General features: G+C 45.3%; 1 protein-coding gene across 1 annotated transcript in view; it reads right to left on the minus strand.

Moving 5' to 3' along the window:
- Positions 1 to 735: 735 nt before the first annotated feature.
- ONECUT1 (one cut homeobox 1) overlaps positions 736 to 16899 on the minus strand; it is a 36825-nt gene continuing 20661 nt past the window's right edge. Inside the window, exon 2 of the mRNA XM_081227774.1 lies at positions 736 to 4384. Coding sequence (XP_081083900.1) covers positions 4092 to 4384 — 293 coding nt within the window. The 3' untranslated portion in view covers positions 736 to 4091. The remainder of the gene's footprint in view (positions 4385 to 16899) is intronic.

Here is a 16899-nt window from a genome sequence, read left to right on the forward strand (position 1 = left end):
TGAGGTAGCGTCTTTGGTTCACACTATAAATAGTAGATCTTTACACTTTTTTTTTTTTTAAATACACGTGGAAGTAGCTATTTCTTACCTTCTGCTTCTTTGTCCTTACTATTTAGGAAATAGTTACCAAATGTACTGTAAAGCTAACCACACCACAAGAATAATCCAGAAGGCCAATCGCATCTCAAAACGGCCTCTGGAGTTTGAACGCACCCTAAACAACTAGATAGGGAAGGGAGAAGTGCTTTCTCTTTGTTTGCTAAATGCATAGTTTTCATCCTTTATGTACAAAGAAGGGAGGACCTTTCTTAGGGAAAATGCCTTTATAGCTCATGTGAAAATGTCCTAGGACTCTTTGGTATAGCAAAGTTTGCATTTAACCTGCAAAGACCGGTTGTTCACCTGGGGTAGCAATGGGAGTGGCATGAATCCAAAAACAGCACAGAGCTTTTACTTTTTTTCCTGGAAAATTATGCTTTTGAGGGGCAGAGTGAGTGGCATATTCAGTTAGAACTTCTAAATTTCCCCACACATTTTCTTTGGTTTTGGGGGGCTGTTCCAGCTGCACCCAGGAACTGGAATACTCAGTGTCTGACATGCAGAATTCTTTTACCTGAACATTTACTGATGTCTGGGCTTTTGGAGTGTCCAGACATCACACCTCCCACTCTTTCTCTTGGACCCCTTTCAGGGAAGCTTCCGGTCATGAGAGGACCTGAATGATATATGGCCCAAACCAGTCTAACTTCCATTCTACCAAAAAAAACCCAAAATGTGTTATTTGGAGTGCAGTTTTGGAATAAACAGGCATACAAAGAAAAGAGTGAGATATCTTTTTAGGTGAATTTCGCTAAAGGATTGAGAAACGATGCATGAACAAATGGCACGGGATCTGCTCTGTAGAGTGTGGTAGGTGAAGAAACCTGAGTCATAAATTAACGCTAGACTAAATAAGAATAGAAGCATTTTCTATGTGCCAAGTCAGAAGCAATAAAGAATCACTCATACATGATGTAATACATGTATTGCTTGTGAGAAGCTGAGTTTGTCCACTAGGATTTCTAAAAAGCAAAGGTTGTGGGTATGCTTAAAGAGTCAAGCAAAAAAAAAAAACTGCTTTCAGGCTCTGATTTGTGCATCTGTTTATGAGAAAATATATCTCTAGGCCCTGAAATTGCATAATGGGTGCAAATTCAATGCTGGTATGAAAATTATCTTTGGTGTTAGCAAATAGGATCACTGGTTATTTTTCAAAAAGAAAAAAAAAACATTATGGGGACTTCCCTGGTGGTCCAGTGGTTAGGACTCCATGCTTCCACTGCAGGGGGCACGGGTTTGATCCCTGGTTGGGGAACTAAGATCCTGAATGCTGGGAGGCACAGCCAAAAAAAAAAAAAAACCATTATGGTGGGAATATTAAAAATGTAGCAATATTCTTTGAGACTGTGTCTACACAGTACCAAAATAATTGGTTGAAAATGTAAATCACAGTCAGATTAATCTGAGGGGGTTATATAGGAAAAACAAAGCAAAAGACATGGTTGTCTGAATTCAACTTTTGTTTTTCCTGGGGTATTGAATTTGGTAAGATTGTGTGTAGACACAACTTGAATTTCCCTGCATTTAAAATGCTCATGTTTTAAATAAATAAGGCTTTCCTCCCTCCTAAATGATAAATACATTATACAGCTGTACCCTGGCCCCTTCCTTTCCTGGAGAGAGAGAAAAAGTTCATCAGTTTTTTTCTTTTTCATTTATGTCATTGACAAGATTACATTTTTAGCAAATCTTGAAGGGTGGCCATTTAAATGATCTCTTTTAATAGCTGAACTATAATTGTGCCATATTTAGAAGGGAAAATTTAAAGATGGAATTTGGGGCGAGATTAAAAAAAATACTAAGACAAAATGTGTCAAGGCAAATGCACTGTTTCATCAAAGGAGAAGTATGTCTTGGTTTCCTTTTCTCATCCCACAGCAGACATGAAGGAGACACAGATGGCTTGTGGGTTTAGCCTCATCTCTCCAGGTGCCTGCTGCTTCTAGACCTGGACAAGATGCTGAGATTTGATCCTAAGGAGTTAGGTTTTGTGTCAAAATAGTATAATCTTTTCTTTAGCATTTTAACAAATCTCAATAGACAGCTTATTGTTGAGATAATATTTAATTTTATATTTCTCGTTAGGTGTGGTGATTAAGAGTACCCAATTCTTTACCTATTAGTACAAAAGGCATCTACTTATGCGAGTTACAGTTCAACTGAATCCAGAGAGCATTTTCCTGGGAATCAAGCAATTCACTTGGGTACTACCAGAACAACTGTACTACTACTACTATTATTATTATTATTATTATTTGCCTTGATTTCTATAGCCCTGGTTAAGTGATTTGGAAAAATAGAAATTTAAAATTTTGTATTTGTAAGTTCAGGTCTAGTTTTTAATCTGTCCCTGTTAGAGAGTGGAATCTATGCTATAAAATTTCCAGCTTAATGTAGTAGCAAGAAAGAATGTAGTATTCTTTAGAGGCTATGCTTAGTGAAATAAATAGCTTAATACCTATGGAACCCAAGGTCTTGTCTTCCACTAGAACTCTTGCTTTTTCTTTGCAGTTCCACCATTTCTCCACTGTACTTGCTATTTTTATTGGTGTCCAAGTCACAAAATGTCTGGGGTTGGCAATAAAATCAGTTGATTATATTTTCAGGATATAATGAACTGCATAGTTCATTTTAATAATAATGTTCGTCTGCTTATTTTGTGTGTTTGTAAAGTATTTTAAATAGGTATTTGGTGTCAAAATGCATAAAGCAAATTTAAGTCGAATTAACCTAAGTATGGGGTCCTTTATTCAGTGGCCTTTTACTAAAAAGCATTACTTTGAACAAATTTTCTAATTTAGTTACCTGTCCTGTTAAACTTAGTTTTCTAAGTTTACAAATCGGTCCTACTTCAGAAGAATCCCCAGGTTTTCTCAGCTATGAACAGACCATGGAATCATGTCTATATGTTTACTTAAGTGACATTTATGGATCCAGAAAGGGAGGGTGCCATCTGGATGTATATGTATACTGCATTGACCTCTCTGTTATGATATTGCTTCCCTGAAGCTACATTCTTTCTTGCCAGTTCTGAAAACTAATATTTCAAATGCTTCAAGAGTCATAAATAATAGTCATGATTCTACGTGGTATGTGTATTACAGCTAGATCAGTTCATACGTATAACTTTACATAGTATCTTGTGTAAAAATAGCTTTGGTTATTAAAATCATTGCAATAAAATACCTGCACTATAATATTGTGTTCTTTGGTACCTAGGTGATTTTCTTTTTTAATGGATGGACTCTTGTTTCATTTCTTAAAAAATATCTGAACAGTCCTTAACAAACAAAGAGAATGCACTGGTTTAGGTGTCATTCAAATTTCTTTGCTGGGTTTGAATCTGCATTTAGGTCGCGGGCCTGCAGGTTCAAACGCTAGGCTAGACGAGCAAAATCACACTCCTAAGCCAATGAACTCAGACAACCCCACACTATGTTGGTTGCACTCCTACAGCACAACCCTTCCTGAAGACCAGCCCTGCCTAAGTCCCTAACCACTGGTGGTGGTGGAGGTGGTGGTGGTGATGGTGGTGGTGGTGGAGGTGGTGGTGTGTGTGTGTGTATGTGTGTATATTCATGCACATACCCACACACAGTACTGAGACACCATACACCTTCGTGGCGTAGTGGAGTGGATGAGAAAGTCTGATCTTAAAGATGTCCACTCAATGGCTCGAAATCACTATGCTCCAAACCACGAAACAGCCAAGCACAGCGAGGATGATCATGGATTGAAGCTGTAAGATCCAGTGGTGTCTTCCCGCTAGTAATTTTTCTTGCCAAGTCATCACCTGGCTGAAGTGTGTGTCTCCGAACAAAGTCCGAATGCAGGTGAGCTAAGTCTTTGGTTTCTTTGGACTATAAATAACACTTTTTTTTTCTTCAAATATTTCTAAGTATAAACCTGCTATCTTGAGGTCCTGGTCTTTAAAAATTTTTTTTTTTTCATTTAAAGCTTTTCCACCGAGGTTTCAGTTTGTGGTTATTCCTTCATGCTTTGGTACAAGTGCTTGATGAAGAAGATGAGTTGCCCGAATTGGAGCTGCCCTCGTCCTGCCACTTGTCCAGACTCCTCCTCCTCGCGTTCATGAAGAAGTTGCTGACGGTGCTGAGCTCCAACCCCAGCTGCTGGGAAATGGTGATTTGCAATTCTTTGGATGGACGCTTATTTTCCTTGAATATTGCGTGTAGAGTTCGACGCTGGACATCTGTGAAGACCAACCTGGGCTTTTTGGGTGTGTTGCCTCTATCTTTCCCGTGTTCTTGCTCTTTCCTTTTGCATGCTGCAAAGAAGCACAGAGGGTGTTAGAAGACACTGCCTGGGAGAATTGAGAGCACAGCCCATAAAATCTGTTAGGCAATCCTCATGGCCACGTTCTGTCTGCTGACCTCTGACTTTAGCACCAACGTGGGCTGCGAGGGAAGTATAACAAAAGCATGGAGAGTGAGGAGGAGGTGGAGTTCTGTGAGTCCTGGGCATGGGTCCTGGCTTTGATGAGCATCTGTATTTTGTTGGTGGCAAATCAATTAACCGACACCTGGGCCTCGATTTCTCATCTGCAGAATGTTGGGTTTTAGACAAATGAACTTATTGTTCGAATTTTTATATCACTATATGTAAAGTGGATATAAGAACATCTACCTTGCTGGGTGTGGTAAGCATATATGAAATAATATGTAAAAGATAACGTTAACTAAAGTGCTTTACAAATGCAAAGTTTTATCATCTAGAAGTGGTTGTAGTCCTCAAAGGATTTACGGTCTGCTGCTAGTGGAATACTAAGAGCCTATGTGAGGGTCTAAAAACCAAATAAAAAGGAATTGCATTTGCTCCCCTTCCGATCTCTTGTGCTTCCTGGGAAACTGTATGTAAGAAAACTCTGTATAGAGTGTCCTACCATGCCCATCAAACAGTTTTCCACTGAGTCTTCAGTGGAACCAGGACTTGGGGAGCTGTGGTGAAACCCACCTCCTCGACACTGGGGCTAAACCTGTGACATTAGCCTCATTCACCTTTGGGGTCTCCCTGTGCCTCTCTTTTGTTCTTTACGAGAGTCTTACTCTTGGAGTCCCCCTCTTCCCTTACCTCATCTCCACTGAAAAGGCCCATTCCCTGCTCATGCCTTTTGGTCCTGTATCATGAAGCTGCCTCTAGGCTGCTAGAGCTATTCTGGTGCATCATCCCAATGTGGTCCTCAGGTCCGCAGGGTTTGGTGCTGGATCAGGGTCTCCTCACCTCAGATGCTGTACTCCTCTTTCTCGCCTAATGTAGCTCACTAGCTTCCACCTGCCAAAGGGGCACTGAATTGCTAATGACTCCCTTCCCCTCCCCGCCCCCAATCTCCACCATCAATGAATCCCTGCAAGCCATCCCCAAATAACCACGCAACTCAAGTAAGAACAGTGCTCTGGTTAGCTCCTATGCCCTAACTCCAATCAGCTTCCTGTCCTGCAGCTCCCCTGTGTAGGGGTTCTGGAGCAGCCATGGCTACCTTCACACCTGGCCGGCTACACTCTGATGTGCGCTCCAACCACAGGGAAAGGCAGACAGGGCAGGGCATCTTCCTGGTGGAGGTAGGGACTGTCGCTCGTTCATGTCGCCTCCAGCTGGCTGCCCTGCCTACTGCTCTCTCCTGCTCCCCCACTGTCCTTTTGTTTTCCAGGTTCTCAATTCCTCCTTAGATGGTTCACCAGCTCTGGCTAGATGCAGCCTCTGTACTATCCCCAGGTATCTCTGCTCTTCAGCCTGCCCCTACCTTTCATTCCCAGCTGCTCCACATCGTGGATTCCCCTAAGGCCTTAGGTGCCCTTGAGCACAAATTAGCTAGGCAATCAGAGCAGCTAAAAAGCTAATGGGTAAAGGTTGAAGAAGCCTCCAGTCTTTGGAGTCCAAGCTAGGAGTCTCCAGGTTTTTTTAATCATGTGCTATTTAGTAAAAAATGTTTGGAGTATTACATTCCCTTACATTATTTCTTTATAAATGATATGCATGTGTTACTATACTACTGTATTATTATACAGTAGTAAATTAAAAAGCGTACACAAAATATAGAAACATTTAAAGGGGTAAAATAACATAAATCGACATAGAAATTCTCTTCTACAGGTGCATCAGCTTGCCCAGGCCCCAGAGTGCATTTGCCTAACTCTAGGGACCACAGGTCCAATGTATCAGGAAATATAAGAATAAGAATTTCAGAATGGACATGAGGGGAGACCTCAGTCGTAAAAGAGAGATTTTTAGGCTAGTCACGTCTTCTGGTACCTTTTATAACACATTCCATAGATCACTGGCTATGCCCTTTGCCCACCATGACAGAAAGCATCAACATAATGGGAAATATTTATTAAACGCCCAGCTCCCTCAGAGCATTGAGCTATATATACTAAACTAGGTGAGAGTCCCCAGATAGAGTCCCTCCCCACCAGGAACCCATAGCCTTCACTGGGCAACTAGATTAAGTCCCTGAAAAAAAAAGCTGACTAGGCTGAAGTCAAGCCTAGTTAGATTGAGTCAGCCCATGTAGACACAGCTTTATATAATACTGATACACATGGCTGGTTGATTCATTCACTTACATTCAAAGATGAATATAACACAAGCCTTTCTGTTAAGGAGGTCAGTCTAGTGGTTATGTAAACAAATAACTGCAAGAGCATGAAAAGAGTATACGGGATATTATCTCTGCTTGAGGATATTAAGGAAGGCATCACACAAGAGGGGTGCTTACGCTAGGCCCTAAAGGATGAATAGGAGTTTGCTAGTGAGAAAAGTGGGAAAATCTCATTCCCAGCAGGGGGAACAGCATTCGTGAAGAACTGATAAGTAGTAGTAGATTGGTAGTGGGGCAAGAGTACATGCAAGTACATACATACTTCACAGGTAGACAGAGATCAAATTTGAACTATCTTGTAGGTAAGGTTTTGAGTAAGAGTGTTGTGTGATTAAATTTGGGTTTAGAAAAACCCCTCTGATGGTGGTGTGGGGGATGAATTGGAAAGCATCAAGATTCAGGACCAGTATGCTGTGTATGCCACTCTGACCCCCTTCAGGACTAAGGCACTCACTCATTCTTGTACCTGCTGGAAGAGGCTGGTGGCTCTCAGCTGAGGTCCATACTGGGAATTGCCCTTGGTCAAAGGTTAGGCCACCCTGGGGTGCAGTTGGGGGACTAGCCACACCCAGTGGGGGATAGGGGAGTAGGGGATGGGAGTATGGATGGTGGAGGTTGAAGACAGTAGGGATGTATTGGTTTAAGGCTCCCCCACCCCAAACCCTTGCATCAAGTAGGGACAACTCTGAAGGGTTATCTAATTCCAGAGCACCCTGTAGGATTGGTTGAGGCTATTTTTGCAGCTACACCAAAGTTCAACTCCATCTGCCTGGTCTTACTTCCTCCACTCCCCCGACAGGGGTTAATCTCCATAGCCCTCTTTGATAACCTTCCTGCATGCAAGTCTCAGAGTCTGTTTCTCAGAAAACCTGACCTAAGACAGAAGCCAATTAGAAAATCAGTGTAGGGCTTCCCTGGTGGCACAGTGGTTGAGAGTCCGCCTGCCGATGCAGGGGATATGGGTTTGTGCCCCGGTCCGGGAAGATCCCACATGCCGCGGAGCGGCTGGGCCCGTGAGCCATGGCCCCTGAGCCTGCGCGTCCGGAGCCTGTGCTCCGCAACGGGAGAGGCCACAACAGGCCCGCCTACCGCAAAAAAAAAAGAAAATCAGTGTAACGAGGACCCCAAGACAGACAATGGCAGTTGAAGATGGAAAATAGGAAGCAAATTTAAGAGCTTCTTGGAAGGTAGAATCAAGAGGAATCAGTAATAACAACCTGGCTGGGAGGCTGGAGTTCGGAACATCTCCCAGGTTTCTGATTGGATGGTAGTAATAAGGCCATTAGGGAATGCAGATGGAGAAATGAGTTTTATGAGAGCAGTAATCACTTCTATGTGGGACAAGTCCATTTGAAATGCGTGTTGGACATCCTGTTAAAGATCTCCAGTAGGTGGTTGTCCAGCAGACGGCAGGATATATGGGGCCTGGAGCTCAGGGAAGAGATCTGGGTTAGGAAGACAGACTGGGAAGTCATTAGGGACCTAGATGGTAAATTGCACAGAACACATACCTATGGAAAAATAAATAACTGAGCGTCGGGTGCAGACTCAACTTATTTATCATTCAAAAGGCAGAACAGGGACTTCCCTGGTGGTCCAGTGGTTAAGACTTCGCTTTCCAATGCAAGGGGTGAGGGTTCGATCCCTGGTCAGGGGGCTAAGATCCCATATGCCTCGCAGCCAAAAAACCAAGACATAAAACAGAAGCAATATTGTAACAAATTCAACAAAGACTTTAAAAATGGTCCACATCAAAATAAATCTTTAAAAAAGGCAGAACTAAGGGAAATCACAAAGAGATATCTATTTTCTACATAACTAAGGTGTCTGAATGACTTCAATGTGGTCCTTAGCATTTGGCAGGACTGAGTGGGCTGAAGCTACTCCAGAGCCACCCTTTCCCAAATGGCATCAGAGGTATGATATTGCCTCAAATAGGAGTTACTTGAAAAGATGGTTTGCAGGCCAAGTACATTTAGAAAAACCTACTATATAGCCTCTTCCTCAAAATGCGTGATACGTGTTTAGCAAATATAATTTTGTTTCCCAAATTTATTTAATTCCAGAGCCTTGTTTGGTAGAGACTGTCTATCAGTGTCTCATATAATACTAATGTTGGGGAAATGCAGTTTGGAAGTTCCTGACCCGAGCTCTCAATGTTAGAACCTGGGAAGTGGGATTCTCCTGGAGCAAGGAGCCTGGCAGACTCATTATGTCTTTCCAGGGCAGGCTGGCATAGTGCCTGGCTATAAGGGGAGCTCAGTACCCATATGGGTACTGGATGGGGTATCTGTGACTAAATGTGTGTGGTTTTACCTGGAAAGAACTTTGTGCAGAAGTTGGAGTGGCTGAATAAGGAAGCAGAGATATCTGTAGAATGGGGAGTGGACTAAAGCTTGTTGACAGTCAGTGGGTAACCTCAACAAGGTGCCCAGGAGAAGCAACCCACAGAAATAAAATCATGCTTCTAGAAGCTTGTACAGAATTATAGTTGTGAGACCTGTTAAGAGAATATAAATGAGAGCAGTGCTTTGGCATTCCCATGGAATTCATTTCAAGGTAGAGATTACCCATTATAAGGTAGAAAATCAGCAACTGATCCACACAAGTGTGCAGTGGAGAGAGAGAGAGTGGGAGCAAAGTCTGACAACAGGAACTGCTGCTTAGGGAACAGCACTGCATGTGTTTTATGGGAAAGTTATACTTTTTTGTGTGGGTGTACAGTTTTCATTAAAGGTAGAATAGTTATTATAGAACTGGATTAAAGGGAGGAAGATTCCTGTTGCACGTGTAAGGTAGTACTGAAGAGGAGCAAGACCCGTCATGAGTCACCTCCGTGAAGGTGGGCAAGCAGATATGTTTGTAGGATGCAGTGGCAAAGTGTAGTGGGGCTGTCTCAGGTGACTTTGATCTTCTCTGGGAATGAGGTCACCTACAGTCAGTACTATATGGGAGACAGAAGTAGACGTGGAAGACGGTAAAAGGCAGAGAATGATTTTGTGCACCACAAGAATAAAAGATTATAAAGAATTTTTTTTTTAAAGCAATGCATGAGGCTGTGGGCGAAGGACAAGCTTTCATCTCAGGCATGACTGGGGCCTATGCTTTGCCCATAGTTGGCAGGACAGAGCCAAGGGTATTTCAAGAAATATGAATTCTGCAGGATGTTGAAAGGCATTCCATGAATATTGAGTTTCGAGGTCAGGCAGTTTGGGAAATGCTGAGTTAGTTAATGATTAAGCAAGCTTCTTTAATGCAGGACTTCTCAGAGCCTTTAATATGCTAATGTGCACTGATATTTTCTAGCGTATGGGGTCTCCCAAACTTATTTATTAAGCAACTCTTTTCTCTCAGGAATGGTGTTGCTTAGAACAGTGTCTCTCAAAATGTGGTTGCCAGACCTATGCTGGTCTGTAAACTGTTACTGACCTGCAGCAAGATCAGAAAATTGAGAATAAGCAATTAGAAAGTTTTGTGGCAGTTTGACATTACTCCAACATTCTGTGATTATTGTTCTAGTAATATATTTTTTATTGTATTATCAAAACTATTGGTCCAGAACAGATGGAAATTAGAAACAAACAACTACTCCTTCACTGTTTAAGAAGCCCTGTCTTAGAATACACTTTATATAAACATGATATACAGTAACATCCTAGAATCGGCTGTCAGCCAAGCATTTGTATATCAACTTATATTCATTTTCCTGATTTAACGTCACAAAGGACATTACAACATTTAAACTGCTGATTGAACTATGCAAAAGTCTGCCAAGAATTTGTCTGGGAATAAGCAGGCACATTGCCGTACATCTGAAAACAACACAACATTGTACATCAACTATAGTTCAATAACAATTACAAAAAAAAGATCTGTTGTACCAAATTAAAAAAAAATAAGTAGGCACAGACATGTGGGCCTGGGAGACATTTATAAAGCCAGATGGACTTACAATACAACTTCTTAGATGAACCTGGGCTCACAGGACACAAGCTCAAGGCCCAGCTCTGTGGCCACTGATAGATGTGTGATCTTGGGCAAGTCCATTGCCTTCTGGAGCCTTAGTTTACCCAGCTGCAAAATAGAGGACAATGGCCTTCTTTCCTCACAGGATTATAATAAGCATTAAATAAGATAAGCTACGCTGAAGTGTGTTAAAACTATAAACGCTTAAGAAGTGTTCTAGATGTTTGCAAATCAATTTTCAGATCCTTCCTTTTTTTCTTTGGTCAAGATGCAAGTATAAACATTGAATTTACACAGCAGGCTCGGGTCTTTGCTCTGTCTCTAGCCTGTGGTATAAACCTGAACACATGACTTGATCTCTTTTTCTGTATCCTTTCAATGAGCAGGCAGTATTCTAAGGCCCCTGCAGGGTTGAAAGCCCTGTGAGTCAATGAATACACCCCTGCAGTGTCTTTCCTGGTTTCCAAAGTCTAATATTATCTCAGTTAAAAAATTTCCAAGGCAACCTTACTCTGTCTTTTAGAATATAGAGCCACTATGTTGACTATTCCATTTCACCTTCTCCATCTTTATGGCTTCTCAAAAAGAGCAGGTAATGGCTCTGCAGGGACACCAGCCAGTCCTGCAAATAATCCAGATCCACATTCACCTGAATGAAGGCGATCAAACACAAACTCACATTCCTGACAGTTGCTTCGACCTCATAAGCTTTAGAGATTAAAACAATGACAACAGCAACTACCACAGACCCCGTGAACAGTTATGCATTTGCCCTCCTAGGACTCTGAGCCATTAAACAATAGGTACTCTATATTTTTACTAGTTTCTACTTTTTCATTAAAAATGTAGGAAAATTTGCTTAACTTGCTTCCTGAGGTTCTTGGCATATTTGTCCCAGAGTTGGCTGCTTCACATAGGATGGAATTGTGGGTTAGAAGAGGCTGTCTTCTTGTGGGCAGTAGTGTATGTTTCAATGCGCCCTTATGGAAGGAACGTCAAGGGTCCAGGTAGAATGAGGGTGTACGTTATGTTCCCAGGCTATGAGGGAGGGAGGAAGGTTCTGTAAAAGCACTGCTCTAGTTGTCAAAAGTTTTGGGTTCTGGCTCTGTCATTAATTAGTTGAATGGCTGGGTTAAACCCCTTAAACAGGCTGGGTCCAGCTTCCTTAACTGTATAATGAAGGGACTTGACTAAGTAACTTACAACCCCTTCTAGGTGCAGCTCTATGACTTGACATGTGTAAAGTCAACATCACTCCAGAGGGAAGATGTACAGTTCAGATTCTACGTCATAAGTGGGCACTCGGAGAAGTGTGAGGGTTGAACAGTTCACTCTAGCTGGCCCCCTCCCGGGCCCCCTCCCCCCTTTTGTAAGGCCATCCCTGTGCCACCACCTCCTTCTCCCTCCTGGCAGGCAGTGGGGAGAGAAGACTTTTGGGGCGGAGCACTTGCAGATGAGGTAGGAAAGGGAACAAGACCTGTGTGCTTAGTAAACAACACTACCAGGTAAGACCCGAAAATTGAACTTCATAAACTGTAGTCACAATTTGTAAAGGTCCTTTAGAAAATTTTCACTGATCTTAGTTAGACTGAAGAGGAATATGGAGAAATGTGTGTGTGTGGTGGACGCACAGACAAGTGACCGGGGAGCCACAGTATCTGCTAGAATAAGATGGGGATGCAGCCAGATGAATGGTAAGCCATGGGTCTGTCACTTTAGAGACATTATTTAATTTTAGCAACAGCTCTGTGAGGCATCGAATTTAATAGGAAATATGGGAATTTAACCTGAGGAGAGGACAGTTTGGGCCTCAAGGTCTGGATGGTGAATCCTAGAGAGGCAGGATGAAAGGCCTGCGCGGGCAGGGCTGAGACAGCCAGGCCTGGGTGATTCAAGTCACATTTTTTTGGTGGTCTGACTCTAAGGGACTGAGGAAGGAGACTGTATGCCTGCAGCTTCCCCAATCACATGTGGCTTCTACCCTGAGAGTCCTTGTGCTATGGCCGTGTACTTCCTCCATACAACTGCTCCAGGGTCTGCTGTCCTAATGTAATTGAGGTGAGGTGGGCCAGGGAGAAGTAAGGGAAAGGGCTGGGATTCCAGGGCACGGCGAAAGTGCCCTGTCATCTCAAGGGGCCTGCTAGAGACGCAGTGTCTTCCCCCTGAAGGCCAGTGCCAGTGCTGAAAACTGCAACCTGCAGGGCCAAGGGCTCTTGAACAGGTAAGCCCGCGATGTCCCAAGTCACTCAGGGGAGGTCCGGCCTGGATTTGGAGGAGGCGGGTCCAGGCAGCTGCTAGGGCCCTCAGCTCCTTTGCTGCTCCAGTGCCTCCAGGGAAGGTAGGGTGCACTGGGAAGGCAAAAAGCACACTCTGAAATTCCTCCCAGATTCCCGACCGACTTGGTAGTAACATTCCTGCACACCCTGCTCTGGGGACCTTGGGGCTTCAGGGACAGAGAAAAAGGATAAAAAAGCAGCGGGGCCAGAATAGGCAAATCCATAGGGACAGAAAGAAGTTGGTGGTTGCCTGTGGCTGAGTACGTAGTGGGGGGAAATGGGCAGGACTGCTAATGGGTATGGGGTTTCTTTTTGGGGAGGTGATAAAAAGGTTGTAAAATCGATTGTGGTGACGGTTGCACATCTGTGAGTATATTAAAAACCACTGACTTATACTCTTTAAATGGGTCAATTGTATGGCATGTAAATTACTTCTTAGTAAAACTATTTAATAAAGAAGTAGCTGGGCACGCAGAGAGGTTGAGCCCTCTGCTCTCACTCCCCACTTGCCACCGAGAGGAAACCTCTTCTGGACTGTGGCAGGGACAAGGGGGGTTGCTGTTCATGTCTACTGAGCCCCCAAACACTGTCTCTTGACAGCTGAAACTGCTTTTCAAAGTAAACTCTACAAGACAATACATGTTCGTGGAGGAGCAAGCATGCAAATAAAACAGATTTCAGTAAAACAAGAATGGAGGAACCATGGAAGTGCACGTGGCAGGTTCCCAAGCCCATTTTACAGGCCAGCACCCATCCTGTGGAGATCAAAAAGCCAGTGGGTGGGCTGCCACAGCTTCAGGATTAGAGCTCAGACTCCAGTAGTTCTAGGTCAGAGTGTTATCTGCTTTGCCTTGAGTTACTGTGCTGTCCTGTGCATATTTTCATAAGCCAGGCCCCCAGTTGTTTTGTCAGCTCTTAAGCAGCAAATTTGGAGAATACAGTATAAAGTACAATTTGAAAAGCTACTCCAGTGAGTTCTAACTGATATGGCCACGGACAGCCTTTACATGGGAAGGGAACTCCTGCACAGACTATCTGGAAACAGTGATGCCCAGGAGAGGGCGGTGGGGTCAATACAACCTGCTGGACACAAGCTAGCTTTTCTGGTATCTGTGACTTTGTGGGTAGCTCAAGCACCTATGGAAACTCTTCTGGGCATGAATGTGAAAGACCTGATAAAAACATGCAAAGAGCAGACATTCTTAGTCAAGAATGATCACTGTAACTCACCCCTGTACCTTGCTTTATGGTACTTAAATCACCTCCATTAAACCTTCCCATGTGATCCCCATAAAACTCAGTGAGGTAGAAATGGGTATTATGTCTTTTTCTGTAGGTGAAAAAACAGTGTCAAAGAGGTGAGGAGACTCGCCTATGGACACGCAGCTGGTTCACTGGGTGACTTCCAACTCCACTGTGCCCTGGAGGCAGATGCCAGCATGGTGGACACATCATGCAAACTTTCCCCAGGATGGTTACACGGGCAGGAGTAGCTGGTAAGGGGAGCCCGGGAACCCAGAGCCACGGTGCGTGGGGTAGGAGGACCTAGCCGGCCAGGCGGAAGGCCTGTTGTCAGCCAGACGGCTCTGGCTCTGGCTGAAAGGATTGCAGTTGGCCCATCCAGGAAATCGGGCTGCATGGAAGTTGAGATGAAGGGAGCTCAGGCAGTGAAGGGCACCGAAGACCCACGCTGGCCTGGGAGAGGGACCAGAGTGAGTTTAGTTTCAGTAGCGGGACGGAGGAGCACTAGATGCTCTCTCCGTGTGGATATCGGCTCTGAGAGGAAGCAAAAGAAAACTGAGCTGACCCAAAGGAGAAGGAAAGATGGGGAGCAGCTAAAGCCAAGAGAGGTCTGCTGCATCAAACTCAGGTTGGAAAAGTCGCCCGAACCTCTCACAACCCCACCCTGTTTGCTTCTATAACTGAGCTGTCCAGGACAGAGACCTGCCTTCCCACCCATCTGCTGCCTGGAGTCCTTCTGGAGACAGCATATAACAGATTTCCATCAATCTCTCTTCTCTAGGGACAACTCCACAGCTGTTGCCCAAGAGGTAGGGCTATTGGACTTTATGATCAAAGGAGGGCAGAGGCTGCCTGGGCCTGGGGGGGATGGAACAGGATCAGCTGAAATGTACAGCTGCTTCCCCTGTGCTAAGCCACACACATGTATCACCTTATGATGTCACTCAACAACTGTGGGAAGCAAGTGCTGTTACAGCTGTAGGCTGCTTCCCTGGGCAGCCCCACTGCTCACAGGTGCCCACGATCTGCACTTCTTCTGATCTCCACCCACCTGTCTGCCTAACCTGGCTTTAGACTGAGCATTTATTTAAGAATAAAATCGTGGTGGTGGTTAAAAAAAAAAAAGTTTACGTTTGTTTACAAATGCACAGCCTGAGGCTCAGAGGTTAAGGGATTGGCCCAAGGTCACCCTAATAGTAAATGGTGGATCTGAGAAAAGAGCCAGGGCAGGGTCCAGTGATGGTGTGGAGGAGGCGATGGTGTGGAGGGGGTGATGGTGGGGAGGTGATGGTGTGGAGGAGCTGATGGTGTGGAAGTGATGGTGTGGAGGTGTTGGTGCGGAGGAGCTGATGGTGTGGAGGAGGCGATGGTGTGGAGGAGGTGATGGTGGGGAGGTGATGGTGTGGAGGTGATGGTGCGGAGGAGCTGATGGTGTGGAGGAGGCGATGGTGTGGAGGAGGTGATGGTGGGGAGGTGATGGTGTGGAGGAGCTGATGGTGTGGAAGTGATGGTGTGGAGCTGATGGTGCGGAGGAGCTGATGGTGTGGAGGAGGCGATGGTGTGGAGGTGATGGTGTGGAGGAGCTGATGGTGTGGAAGTGATGGTGTGGAGCTGATGGTGCGGAGGAGCTGATGGTGTGGAGGAGGCGATGGTGTGGAGGAGGTGATGGTGGGGAGGTGATGGTGCGGAGGAGCTGATGGTGTGGAGGAGGCGATGGTGTGGAGGAGGCGATGGTGTGGAGGAGCTGATGGTGTGGAGGAGGTGATGGTGTGGAGGAGGTGATGGTGGGGAGGAGCTGATGGTGTGGAGGAGGTGATGGTGTGGAGGTGATGGTGTGGAGGAGGTGATGGTGTGGAGGAGGTGATGGTGGGGAGGAGCTGATGGTGTGGAGGAGGTGATGGTGGGGAGGTGATGGTGTGGAGGAGGTGATGGTGGGGAGGAGCTGATGGTGTGGAGGAGGTGATGGTGTGGAAGTGATGGTGTGGAGGTGATGGTGCGGAGGAGCTGATGGTGTGGAGGAGGCGATGGTGTGGAGGAGGCGATGGTGTGGAGGAGCTGATGGTGTGGAGGAGGTGATGGTGTGGAGGAGGTGATGGTGTGGAGGAGGTGATGGTGTGGAGGTGATGGTGTGGAGGAGGTGATGGTGTGGAGGAGGTGATGGTGGGGAGGAGCTGATGGTGTGGAGGAGGTGATGGTGTGGAGGTGATGGTGTGGAGGAGGTGATGGTGTGGAGGAGGTGATGGTGGGGAGGAGCTGATGGTGTGGAGGAGGTGATGGTGGGGAGGTGATGGTGTGGAGGAGGTGATGGTGTGGAGGAGGTGATGGTGGGGAGGAGCTGATGGTGTGGAGGAGGTGATGGTGTGGAAGTGATGGTGTGGAGCTGATGGTGCGGAGGAGCTGATGGTGTGGAGGAGGCGATGGTGTGGAGGAGGCGATGGTGTGGAGGAGCTGATGGTGTGGAGGAGCTGATGGTGTGGAGGAGGTGATGGTGTGGAGGAGGTGATGGTGTGGAGGAGGTGATGGTGGGGAGGAGCTGATGGTGTGGAGGAGGTGATGGTGGGGAGGTGATGGTGTGGAGGAGGTGATGGTGTGGAGGAGGTGATGGTGGGGAGGAGCTGATGGTGTGGAGGAGGTGATGGTGTGGAAGTGATGGTGTGGAGCTGATGGTGCGGAGGAGCTGATGGTGTGGAGGAGGCGATG

The sequence above is a fragment of the Mesoplodon bidens genome (assembly GCF_964165515.1).
Source record: "Mesoplodon bidens genome assembly, chromosome: 3".
Lineage (NCBI taxonomy): Eukaryota > Metazoa > Chordata > Mammalia > Artiodactyla > Ziphiidae > Mesoplodon > Mesoplodon bidens.